Source organism: Heterodontus francisci, chromosome 8 (genome assembly GCF_036365525.1).
Source record: "Heterodontus francisci isolate sHetFra1 chromosome 8, sHetFra1.hap1, whole genome shotgun sequence".
Classification (NCBI taxonomy): domain Eukaryota; kingdom Metazoa; phylum Chordata; class Chondrichthyes; order Heterodontiformes; family Heterodontidae; genus Heterodontus; species Heterodontus francisci.
In genome coordinates, this window is record NC_090378.1 from 45,312,926 (window position 1) to 45,325,638 (window position 12,713).

Sequence of the window (12,713 nt, forward strand, 5' to 3'; positions counted from 1 at the left end):
CTCCCAATAGTGGGAGAGAGATAGCGGAGCAAATCTGCAGGGAAGTCAGAGAGATAAAAGGCAACCCAAAAACCTTCCACTTGCATGTAAATAGTAAGTAAGAGGTGAGGTGGGTGCTATTAGGGAGAAAGAGGGTATTTTATGCTTCAGAGGCTAGGAAACCTGCGGCAAGCAACTCACCCCGACACCCCAAAAGCCTGTCCATCATCAACAAGGTACGAGTCAGGACTGTGATGGAATACTTTCCACTTGCCTGGATGGGTGCAGCTCCAAATCAAGAAGCTCGACACCATCCAGGACAAAGCAGCCTGCTTGATTGGCACCCCATCTACAAACATTCACTCCCTCCACCACTGATGCACAGTGGCAGCAGTGTGTACCATCTACAAGATGCACTGCAGCAACACACCAAGGCTCCTTAAACAGCACCATCCAAACCCACGACCTCTACCAATGAGAAGGACAAGGGCAGCAAATGCATGGGAACACCACCATCTGCAAGTTCCCCTCCAAGCTACACACTATCCTGATTTGGAACTATATCGCCGTTCCTTCACTGTCACTGGGTTAAAATCCTGGAACTCCCTTCCTAACAGCACTGTGGTTGTACCTAGCTCACAAGGACTGCAGCAGTTCAAGATGCAGCACCACCACCAGCAGCTCACCATCACCTTCTCAAGGGCAATTAAGGATGGACAATAAAAGCTGGCCTTGCCAGCGACGCCCAAATCCCATCAATGAATAAAAAAAAAGGTGCAGGACAAGGCTAGAATACTTAATGAGTACATTGTGTTGGTGTTTATGGAGGAAGATGCTGACAAAATGCTGGTAGAAGCAGAGATGGTACATCTAAGGGATTAGGTGGAAATTGATAGGCAGAATGCACGAGAAAGGCTGGCTATGTTTAGAGTAATAAGCTGCCCAGTCCAGGTGGCTTGAATCCCAGGTTGCTGAATGAAGTTGAGGTGAAGACAGTGGAAGGGCTGACCATAATCTTCCAATCTTCCTTAGGTATGGGGGAAGCTGCCAGAGGATTGGAGAAAAGCAAATGTGACACCCTTATTCAAGAAATGGCAAAAGGACATTCCTGGTATCTGCAGGTTGGTCAGTTTAACATCAGTGGTGGGGAAGGTTTTAGAAACAATAGGCAAGGGGAAAAAAAAATCAACTAGCACCTTGGAGAGGTTTAACTTAATTAGGGAGAGCCAGCATGGAATTGTGAAAGACAGATCGCATTTGATTAAACTAATTGAATTTTTTGAAGAAGTAATAGAGAAGGTCAATGAAGGGAATGTAACAGATGCTGTCTATATGGATTTTAATGAAGTGTTTGACAAAGTACCACTTAAAAGTTGATTAACAAAATTGAGACTCATGCAATAGGAGGGTCAGTATCAGCTTGGATTAAAAATTGATTTAAAGGACAGAAAACGGTTTATAACAGTCGTAGTAAATGGTTGTTTTTCAGACTGGTGGGTGGTTGACAGTGGAGTTCCCCAAGGGCCAGTGCTAGGGCCAATGCTTTTTCGAGAGGCACAAGCAACTTGGATATTGAGATTAGGATTTCAAAATTTTCTAATAATCACAAACTCGGAGGTGTGGTAAACAGTGAGGATGATACCAATCACCAGCAACAGAAAATAGATAGGCTGGCAGAATGAGCAGACAAGTGGAAAATGGAATTTAATACAGACAAGTGTGAGTTGATGCATTTTTGGCAGAAGGGATAAGGAAAGGTAATACCGACTTACTGGCACAGTTTTAAAGCGTGTGCAAGGACAGAGAGACCTCATTGAGGTCATCGTGCACAGATTTTTGAAGGTGGCAGGACAAATTGAGAAAGTAGTTAGCAAAGCATATGGGATCTTAGGCTTCAGAAATAAAGGCACTGAGTACAAAAGTAGTCAAGTTATGCTGACCCTTGATAAAGCTCTGGTTAGGTTCCAACTAGAGTATTGTATCCAGTTCTAGTCACCACACTTTAGGAAGGATTTGAAGGTCCTTGAGAGGGTGCAGAGGAGATTTACCAGAATGGTTCCAGGGATGAGGGTATTTAGCTACAAGGTAGGCTGGAAAAGCGGAGATTGTTCTCCTTGGAGCAAAGGAGATTGAGAGAAGGTTTGATAGAGGTGTACAAGATCATGACCGGTTTAGATAAGATAAAGAAAAGCTTTTCCTATTAACTGATAGTATAAGAACTAGGAGACTCAGATTTAAGGTTTTGGGCAAAAGATGCGGGAGGACGTGAGGAAGAACATTTTTATGCAGTGAGTGGTAATGACCTGGAACTCGCTGTCTACGAGGGCGGGGGAAGCAGTGACAAGATAAATTATTTCAAAAGAAAATTGGATGGGCACATAAGGGAAATAAACTTGCAAGGCTGTGGGGATAGAACAGGGGAATGGGACTGATTGGATTGCTCTACAGAGAGCTGGCATGAACTCGATGGGCCAAATGGCCGCCTTCTGTGCTGTAATGATTCTATGACCATGTACTAAAAATGAAATTTGTAATGAGTCATGAAATGTAGTGGCCCTGGTGATACCTTATTTACTCTAGACTGGCATTGGGTGAACAATTATGGAAGCATTAAGTGAATTATTAAAGAAAAAAACTAATCTCCAGGTTCCGGTAATTCTTTGCTCTGCCACTCCCTTGGACCCAACATTGGAGGCTGTGCCTTCTGTCGTCTAAGCCCTAAGCTCTGGAATTTCCCTCCTAAATATCTCTGCCCTCTTCATCTCCACTCCTCTTTTAAGTTTTTAGTCACCCTTCCAAATATTGTAAATAAGGACCGTACAAGCTTGACGGCAAAATAGGGCGCAGCAAACCCATCCTGAGGGATAATGGCTACCCGTTCAGGTAATTGCTGTTGTGTTTCGTGCATGCTCATGAATGGGCCTAAGGCCTCCACTTTCGGACCTGAAAAGTGCTCAGTCTACCACAAATTACTCTGGAAAGATAAGGTATCTCAAAAAATTGAGCAACAGGTGAAGCTAGCCGTTTCACACTGCTATTATGCACTAACAACACAAGTGGTATTTTCTACAAACAAGATGCTGCCGTCAAGCCAAAAAGATGTTCTGCCTACCACACAGATAAGTAATCTGGTATGTGAATTCCAGTGCTGGTGCGATGCCAGACAGACTTGCAAAACTCAGAATACAATGTCTAATGTTAGATGTAATTCCCCGATTGGACAGCACTTACTGAACAATCCGGAGTGTGCTTCGAATTACATGAACATCCAATTTAAGATTATCAGTCAGGCTCGCAATGTGGTGCACTTAGGATTGCTAGGAGCTACATATATTCATACGCAGGGACCTACCCTCTGAAGGCAAAAGGATCACGTCCATGTGTTGCGCCTTTTTTGAATTAAACAAAGCGTGGGGACAACAGTTCCCTGGTGCATTCTTCATGGTAATGCCTCGACCAGAGTCGACTTGCCAACCAATCAGCACCCTTTTCTCATACAGAATAAATTTTTGTTCCCTTTGAAATTTAACATTCTTGCTTCTATCCTGATGAGTGCAAGATGTAAAGCTTCGATAGCATGTCTTTTTCAACAAATATCTCTCTTTGGCTCAGCATCGATTTTTGTCTGATCACGCTTTTGTGAAATGCCTTTGTTCTACATAAATGTAAATTATTATTGCTGTAAAGCCATAAACCACAACAATGAAGCTTTTCCCAGATTACGTTCATCACCTAACCCCCAAAGAATGCATTACCTTTTCTAATTTACTTAAAGGACTTGACTGTCACCACTTCTGATGATGAAATCACGCAAATGAATTGAAAGCAGTTATATAACTCTTAATAACCTCAAAGAAACTGGAAGCAATTGCTCAGGCAGACGTCAAGGAGAGTAATACACGTTTGAAATTATGAAAATGCTGGAGCAGAACATCTTCCAGGTTGGGTAAACACACCACTGATCTCCATAGTGCAGACTGCTTCAGTCCCTGCAATTATGAACATACGAATTAGAAGCAGGAGTAGGCCATTCAGCCCCTTCGAACCTACTCTGCCATTTAATAAGATCATGGCTGATCAGATTGTGGCCTCAAGTCCACTTTCCTGCTAATATCTGATACCCTTTGACTCCCTTGTCAATCAAGAATCTATCCACCTCTGTCTTAAAAATATTCAATGACCCTGCCTCCACCACTCTCTGTGAAAGAGAGTTCCAAAGATTCTCAACCCTCAGAGAAAAAAATTTCTCATCTCAGTCTTAAATGAATGACCCCTTATTTTTAAACTGTGTACCCTAGGTCTAGTCTCTCCCACAACGACGAACATCCTTTCAGCATCCACCCTGTCAAGTCCCTCAGGATCTTATATGTTTCAATAAGATCACCTCTCATTCTTCTAAACTCCAATGGATACAGACCCAACCTGTCCCACCTTTCTTCATAACTCCCCCATCCCAGGTATCAGTTGAGTGAACCTTCTCTGAACTGCCTCCAACACATTTATATACTTTAAATAAGGAGACCAAAACTACACAATAGTCCAGATGTGGTCTCACCAGTACCCTATACAACTGTAGCAAAACATTCCTTTTATATTCATTCCTCTTGCAATATAATGACAACTTTCCATTTGCCTTCCTGATCACTTGCTGTATCTGCATACCAATCTTTTGTGATTCATGTACCAGGATACCCAGACCCCTCTGATCTCAGAGTTCTGCAATCTCTCTCTATTTAAATAATATGCTGCTTTACTATTCTTCTCTCCAAAATGGATAAGTTGACATTTTTCCACATTATACTCCATTTGCCAAATTTTTGCCCACTCAATCTTATATCCCTTGCAGACTCCTTATGTCCTCTTCACAACTTACTTTCCTACCTATCTTTATGTTATCGGCAAATTTAGCAACCATACATTCGGTCCCTTCATCCAAATCATTGATAGAAATTGTTAATAGTTAATTATTCTCATATCATTACTCATCTATTATTTTGTTTCCCATTCATTCATATGGTATTGTCTTACCTCATCAGTTAATCTTCTAAAGCTTTGACTGTCAGACAAAATGATTTCAGATTGCTGTCCCCTCAAGAACTTCCATTCTCTTTCATTAAGTGAATTGATATAAAGGTTCTTCTCTTCCTCTTGTTGCCGTTGAAATCTCTCCTTCTTATTTTTCTTGTCCTGGATATGAAGCATCCATATTGAAAAAAATTATATGTTCTCTCTTTGTCTGAATATCCACCAAATTAATAAATTATCCACTGTTGAAATCTGTAGCAGTGCCTTATTGTGCTTACATTTTTAGTACATATCAATACAAGTGCTCTGTAGAGAATCAAGATTTTTTTTAAACACACTGTTTTGCATGCCATTTAAGTGTACTTTAATGTGGGAGGGGCTGGATATATGCATAGATTGTTAGCGAACTAACAAGAGATTAGTCTCTCAATTAGTGTTGAATTTTAAAACCTCTTGCAGTATGGATCTGTACCCATTACTATATGAAATTACCTGAAATTCCTTTCATTTAGGATTAGGAAGAAAACAAAAAACTGAGGTTAGCATTCTAAAGAATACTACCCGTGATACAGATGAGATCAAACAGAGCATTATTAGGCAACTCAGCCCATAGTCTCAGTAAGTAAATTGCTCGCATTACCATAACCCATACAAATTCTAGAAATTCTGGACACATGAGAAAAGATTTACGAGAATGGCTCTGGGATGAGACACTTTAGTTCAGTGGATAGGTCAGTGAAGCTGGGACTTCTCCTTCGAGAAAATTGAGGGGCGATTTGATTGAGGTGTTCAAAGTCATGAGGGGTCTGGACAGAGTAGATGGGGGAATCTGTTTCATTGGCGGAAGAGTTGAGAATCAGAGGACACTGATTTAAGGTGACTGGCAAAAGAGCCAGAGGCAACATGAAGACTAACTTTTTTTTAATGCAGCAAGTGGATAGGATCTGGAATACACTGCCTGAGTGTGGTGGAGGCAGGTTTAATCATGGCCTTCAAAAGGGAATTGGATAAGGACCTGAAGAGAAACAACTTGCAGGGCTACGGGTATAGGGAGGGGTGTGGGACAAGCTGAGTAGCTCTTAGAGAGCTGGCACAGACACGGCAGGCTGAATGGCCTCCTTCAGTGCTGTAACCATTCTATTTTTTTATGATTCTAAATTGACAGAACAGAACAGCTGTTTATTACAACTCCAAACCCTAAGCTTATAGCCCAGGAAGTAGTTTAGAGCTGGATTTGGAAAGAGAGGCAAAGTGTGCCTAATCTAGGCAAGTGTTCTTCGATGTAAATTAGACTGCAGTTATGCACATAGCTGCACACAATTCCATGTAAAGAGTACAAGATGAATGGTTGCAAGTTAAATGTGACAAAAAGCAAGAGAAACTTGGGAGTGATCAGTTACTGCTCTTTAAAGCAGGGGTTCTCAACCCCCTAGGAGTTCGGCAAATTGGACTCGGAACTCCGGAGCAAAATTTGTCTGACTGGAGAGCCCCAGAAGTGCTAACTGGTGAGCTAATAATCAAATCACCGAGGCAACTGATGCACCCACAGATGGCAGCTTTGTTCCCCATGTTTTAACAGGTCCGCCTTGATAGGTTTAAGAGACCTCCACCAGTCATCCTAGTATCTAACCAGGTTAGCTCCCCTTCACCCAGGCTAACCCAAATGGCACCCCCAAGACAATTGGTCACAGATTTATCAGTCAAAAAGCAGTCTTCCACTTCGCTGTTGTCATGCCACCTGGCAAAGGGGAAGACACACAGATTTTATACTGCCCTCCCCAGCTCAGCAAGCCCCGTCATCTGCCACTGACTCGGAGGAGATCCGATGTTCTGACTCAGTTGTTAGTGGAACACTAATTAGTTGGTTGACCCAACCTGGCGGTGAAGGCGCTGTTTCACCCTCTTCCCTTGTTCTATTGGAGCTGGTGCAACCAAGTAGCACACGACAGCGCTTTCTAATGAGCCATGCCCAGAGGAAATTGGACTTGCAACGCTGAAGCAAAACACATCCAACTGTGATCATATGAATCAGGAGAAATGCACAATGGGAAATCATTCACCAGATAATTCCAGGCCCTCACCCACAGAATACAACACTCTTTTTCAGAAGAAACTCTTAATCATTTCCCACTTTGGACTACTTCCCTGAAAATCATTTTCGGCTTTGGTTAATAATTTCTCTCCTTTTAGTAACCTCTGCATGCTTTGGTTTATCATTTTCCGACTTTTTGGTGGAGGTGGGGGGTGTGGAGTGGGGGGGTGGGGGTCATGCTAGATCCCAGAAGACCAAGTATTGGTACTACCATTTTAAAAAATAAACTTATACTTGCCAAGTCTTTAAGGGTTCAGGCCATGATTCACATTTGGCCTCCAGGAGGTCCCTACATCCTTTGCAGGGTCTGCTGATAGATTTTGTCTCACCAAGCATACCTGCGTCGACCACATGCAAGGTTGCAGGAACTACTGAATTAGGAAAGCTCCCCCTGCTCCCCAGCCCCTGTAAGGGAAAGGTGGAGGCTGCGTCACCAGAAGACCATCTTGGAAAGTTTGCTGCCAGTTCATGACCTGGTACATCTAGATCCCAGTCTAGATTTTGGCCGATGTTGGGGTGAGTTTTAAGACGTACTGAAACTTTGTGCAGCATCAGAGGTCAGCATCTAAGACTAGGAAAATACCTATCTCCAAACAACGCATTGGTAACCAACTGAAAACTGAAGTCAGCCACTGTGTGTGTTTCTTCAGGATGGGAAAGACCCTGTATTATTGGTTTCCAATAGTTCTGCTTTTAACAATAGCAAAACACAGACTATTTGCTGCAAGGTAGGAGACATTCTCGTTTATTTAGAAAAACTACTCGAGATAGGAAGTACTGAAAGAATTATTGTCCTTTATTTCCCTCTAAACATTAAACAAACTGAAAAATTGGGACAGTATGCCAACTCTCAAATCGATTGCTGATCTCAATGGAGGCAAAAACCTGAGAACAGGTCATTTGCCGGCTTTCTCAGTGCAACAGTGATATGTTGCAAAGGAACAACCAAAGGGCTGCGAAGTTACTTGTAAAATGAGAGGTTTTATACAAAAACATAAAAAGCACTGTGATCTAAAAGGCTGGATGGGATGGTGGCTTAGGCTTCCAGTTTAGAAGAACATAACATTACCATTGCAATTAGAATAGCTAAGTAAAATAAAATTAGATGATATCAAAAATCACTAGTTTTAATGTGTATTTCTAATTTATTTTTCATAGAATAGATTGTAATGGACTTTTTTGCCAAAATGTTCAATGGATCAGCTTTATTGTGAAAATCCCAATGGCTGCCATCTTCTGCTGCCTTCCTACCTTCTGCGACCACATGGTCAACAAAAATTTCAGGCTTCAAGCTGGGAATTGCAGACGATAGATATTTCATTGCGTTTACATAGTTAACAAACAGAAATGGGCGACATGTTTTCATTATGACTTTGAAAACAATTTACAAATGCATATATATCATTTACAAAGCAGTCAACCATGTTATCACCAGAACAGATCTCAAAACAAAACAAAATGTTAATCACTTAGCAACATGTTGTTCCATTCCATAATGTCAAGAGATCAGATTTCAAAAACTGTTGCATTAGGATTCTTCCATGACTAGAATTACCTAATATAATTGGATTTTGTACTCTTCAACCACCTCCACCACCTGGGATAAGGATAATAGTTTCTGAAACCTCATGATATTATAGAATAATTCTAAGAGAAGCAGTTTTGTACATGCTGAGGTTACTGGTGTTGAAAAGCTTTTGTATTCACACTACTGGGCGGGTCCCTTAGCTTTGGGGCAGTCGGGCAAGAATTGTGCTTGTACAATCTTCAACATATGCAACTCACTTGGATCTTCAATGCAGCTCTTACCCGTTACCTGGGAAAACTCTGTACAAGCTAGGAGTGCAATTTTGGCCAGTATAAATGGGCTGAGTGCTGTGACCACCCTGTTTGTTTGTGAGAGAGAGTCATTTTAAACAGACTCCAGAAGCTAGCTGAGCGTGTTTACCCTGAGGCACAGTGCGGCTTTCGAGCAGAGAGATCCACTATTGACATGCTGTTCTTCCTTCGCCAGCTACAGGAGAAATACCACAAACAACAGATGCCCCTCTACGTTGCTTTCATAGATCTCACCAAAGACTTTGACCTTGTCAGTAGGCATGGTCTCTTCAGACTACTAGCAAAGATCGGATGTCCACCAAAGCTACTAAATATCATCTCGTCCCATGACAATATGAAAGGCACAATTCAGCATAGCGGCGCCTCATCAGACCCCTTTCCCATCCTGAGAGGTGTGCAACAGGACTGTGTTCTCGCACCCGCACTGTTTGAGATCTTTTTCTCATTGCTGCTCTCTCACACGTTTAAGTCTTAAGAAGGAATTTTCCTCCACACAAGATCAGATGGCAGGTTGTTCAACCTTGCCCGTCTTAGAGCAAAGACCAAAGTACGAAAAGTCCTCATCAGGGAACTCCTCTTTGCTGACTATGCTGCATTAACATCCCACAGGGAAGAGTGTCTGCAGAGACTTTCAGCTGCCTGCAATGAATTTGGCCTAACCATCAGTTTCAAGAAAACGAACATCATGGGACAGGACATCAGAAATGCTCCATCCATCAATATCGGTGACTATGCTCTGGAAGTGGTTCAAGAGTTCACCTACCTAGGCTCAACCATCACCAGTAACCTGTCTCTCGATGCAGAAATCAACAAATGCATGGGAAAGGTTTCTGCTGTAATGTCCAGCCTGGCCAAGAGGGTGTGGGAAAATGGCGCACTGACAGGGAACACAAAAGTCCGAGAGTATCAAGCCTGTGTCCTCAGTACCAAGCCTGTGTCCTCAGTACCTTGCTCTATGGCAGCGAGGTCTGCACAATGTATGTCATCCAAGAGCGACGTCTCAACTCATTCCATATTCGCTGTCTCCGGAGAATCCTTGGCATCAGGTGGCAGGACCATATCTCCAACGCAGAAGACCTCGAGGCAGCTAACATCCCCAGCATGTACGCTCTACTGAGCCAGCGGCGCTTGAGATGGCTTGGCCATGTGAACCGCATGGAAGATGGCAGGATCCCCAAAGATGTATTGTACACAAGCTCGTCACTGGTATCAGACCCACCGGCTCTGCTTTAAAGATGTTTACAAACGTGACTTGAAGTCCTGCGACATTGACCACAAGTCGTGGGGCCAGTTGCCAGCGATCGCCAGAGCTGGCGGACAGCTATAAAGGTGGGGCTGAAGAGAGGCGAGTCGAAGAGACTCAGCAGTGAAAGGAAAAGAGACAGCAGTGTAAGGAGAGAGCCAACTGTGTAACAGCCCCGACAACCAATTTACCTGCAGCACCTGTGGAAGCGTCTGTCACTCTAGAATTGGCCTTTATAGCTAGTCCAGGCGCTGCTCCACAAACCACCTCTAGGTGCTTACCCATTGTCTCTCGAGACAAGGAGGCCAAAAAGGAGGAAAGGAAAAAAAAAATGAGAAAGAAAAGAGAAAGTCAGCATTATTATCTATATCAATATAATGTAGAGGAAATTTGGAACTATGTAACATAGTTGTTTAAACCACCATTTCACCTTTTGGAACCAGTTACAGTCTCAGCCAGAATGACGAAAATCTCCCCTCTGAGGTAGTAGTATTCCAGATACTGAATCGAGGAGTCACTGATTTCAACAAAGTTATTCTATTGGCCTTGCTAAAAATACTTCAATTTCAGGTCATATGTTGCATTTTTCATCACACGTTGTGGCAAAACACACATCATTAGTTGATGTAAGCCGGGCACACAATCCCGAAACTGACTTACAAGCATACAGCAATCAGTTTGAAAAGTTGTCCATACAAAAGCAACACATTGTACTGATTCAATTAACTACTGCCACCCTCAGGTGTGCGTATCCTAGGCCGGGAAATCCCCTTCCCGTGTCATGCTCTCATTGATATAGGAGACCTATATTGGAGGTCAACTGTTTCAACACTTGTACACCAAACTCCTGAGGGTTGAAGCCAGAAGATCTGAAGACAGAAGCTAGCCGAGTCATAAAATTGGCCCCTTTTACCCCTTTCTAGGTCTGTGGCTCCTGGAACCTACTGCAGTTGTTGGATTGCACCACTTTATCCAATTCTTCCCACCTTCAACCCCACATCACCCCAGCGTTGGCAGGTGTAACCATAATGGCAAAGGAACTAACCAGCCTTACGCTAAAAAGAAAACCTCCTTCTCAACCAGCATACTCCGGCTGGATCATCATCAGAGGTTTCCAATTGGCAGAACCAAACACTTCCATTGGGATCAAAGGCCGATGGATTTTCAGGGCCAATATTTTCTGTGGTCTAACTAATGATTCATGAAGGTTTGGCACCACTTTTTAGGCATTTGTAAAATGGCAATTCTACATCTAAAAAAAGTTAACAATTTGTCTTCCCACTTTAAACACATGTGTACCTGAAGCCTGAAATGTCTTTGTTGCTCTGAATTTTAGCACTTAGGAAAATAAGGACTGGTATTGTGCACTATCAAAATTTATCACCTAATTTTCCTGCATTAAATTTCATCCAACATCGATTTTCCCAATCTACTGCTAAATATGTCCTTTTGAATTTACTTAAAGACCTGTTCAGTTCGCAACACTTTCTGGTTTTGGCGTCATCCTGCTTTTGGTACACTGAGCCTAAACCCAGGGCTAGATTATGTATCGATATTGAGAAATGCAGTAGTCCCAATGCCGAGTCCTGGGGAACATCACTGTTTAATTACGCTGATCCAAAAATCATCTTTCACTATCCTCTTTTCTGTCTTTCAGACAACTGTTTATTCATGCAGCCTTTAGCACCATATACATTTATAAAAATCAAATCAACAAGCCTCCTACGCCTTTTGAAAATCCAAGATGGACTACAGCCACTGCATTTCCTTCATCGATACACTGTTATTTTCTCTAAAAATGCTTTTTAACTTTGACTGAGATAACTTGTTTTTATCTGTCCTGGATGTCCTTAAACAACCCATGTCCTTGAAAGTATTGTTACTATTCCTGGTTATGACCTCGAGAAGTTTATCCAAAACTGGTAATGGGTTGATTGGCTTTAAGTTGCTCAGTATATCCCTTTCTCTCTCCTTGAACAGAAATGTCATAGTCACAGCTCCCAGACCTGACACAATTTCTATATTCTTCTGGGGATGCATCTCAACTGAACTGAATGAGATTATGAACTCACCATGTGGAACAGCACCTCCTTTCCTTTAATCCATGGCACATGATGACAGTGCATTAATGTAATTTGAAATGAATAGCTTAGATCTTAATGTGAAGAGTCTTCAAATACAATGCACTAAATACAGAGATATCCACTGCATAAAAACATATAGATGGGATACATGTCTATAACGGACAAAATTGTTTCACAGACTGCACAGTCTTCAATGCCACAGCCCTCAGTGATGCATGGCTCATTTTCTGTAAGCCACTACTATTCCAACGCATACTTCACTAATACTACATGCCCTGTTGTGTCTTACTAAAATAAGAATTTTGATTATTTTGTTATTTCAAAGCATTTTTTGAAGATTTCTATAATGTTCCATGTTTTGCAAAGCTTTGATAATTGGTGGATTATCTTGACTGGCAGTGTGGTCCATCTGAAGTCAATTTAGGAATTTTCTTTCTGCATGCGTCAGTTA

At 42.1% G+C, this 12,713-nt stretch overlaps 1 protein-coding gene across 3 annotated transcripts in view; it reads right to left on the bottom strand.

Moving 5' to 3' along the window:
* ccdc17 (coiled-coil domain containing 17) overlaps positions 1 to 12,713 on the bottom strand; it is a 161,110-nt gene that overhangs the window by 147,079 nt on the left and 1,318 nt on the right. The window contains exon 3 of one of the 3 annotated variants that reach the window (XM_068037061.1): positions 5,008 to 5,166. The exons of 1 other annotated variant lie outside the window; for it this stretch is intronic. In XM_068037061.1, the coding sequence (XP_067893162.1) occupies positions 5,008 to 5,166 (159 nt within the window). Of the gene's footprint in view, positions 1 to 3,827; positions 3,889 to 5,007; positions 5,167 to 12,713 lie in introns of those variants that run through there. One more of the 3 variants, XM_068037067.1, reaches the window with a different exon arrangement.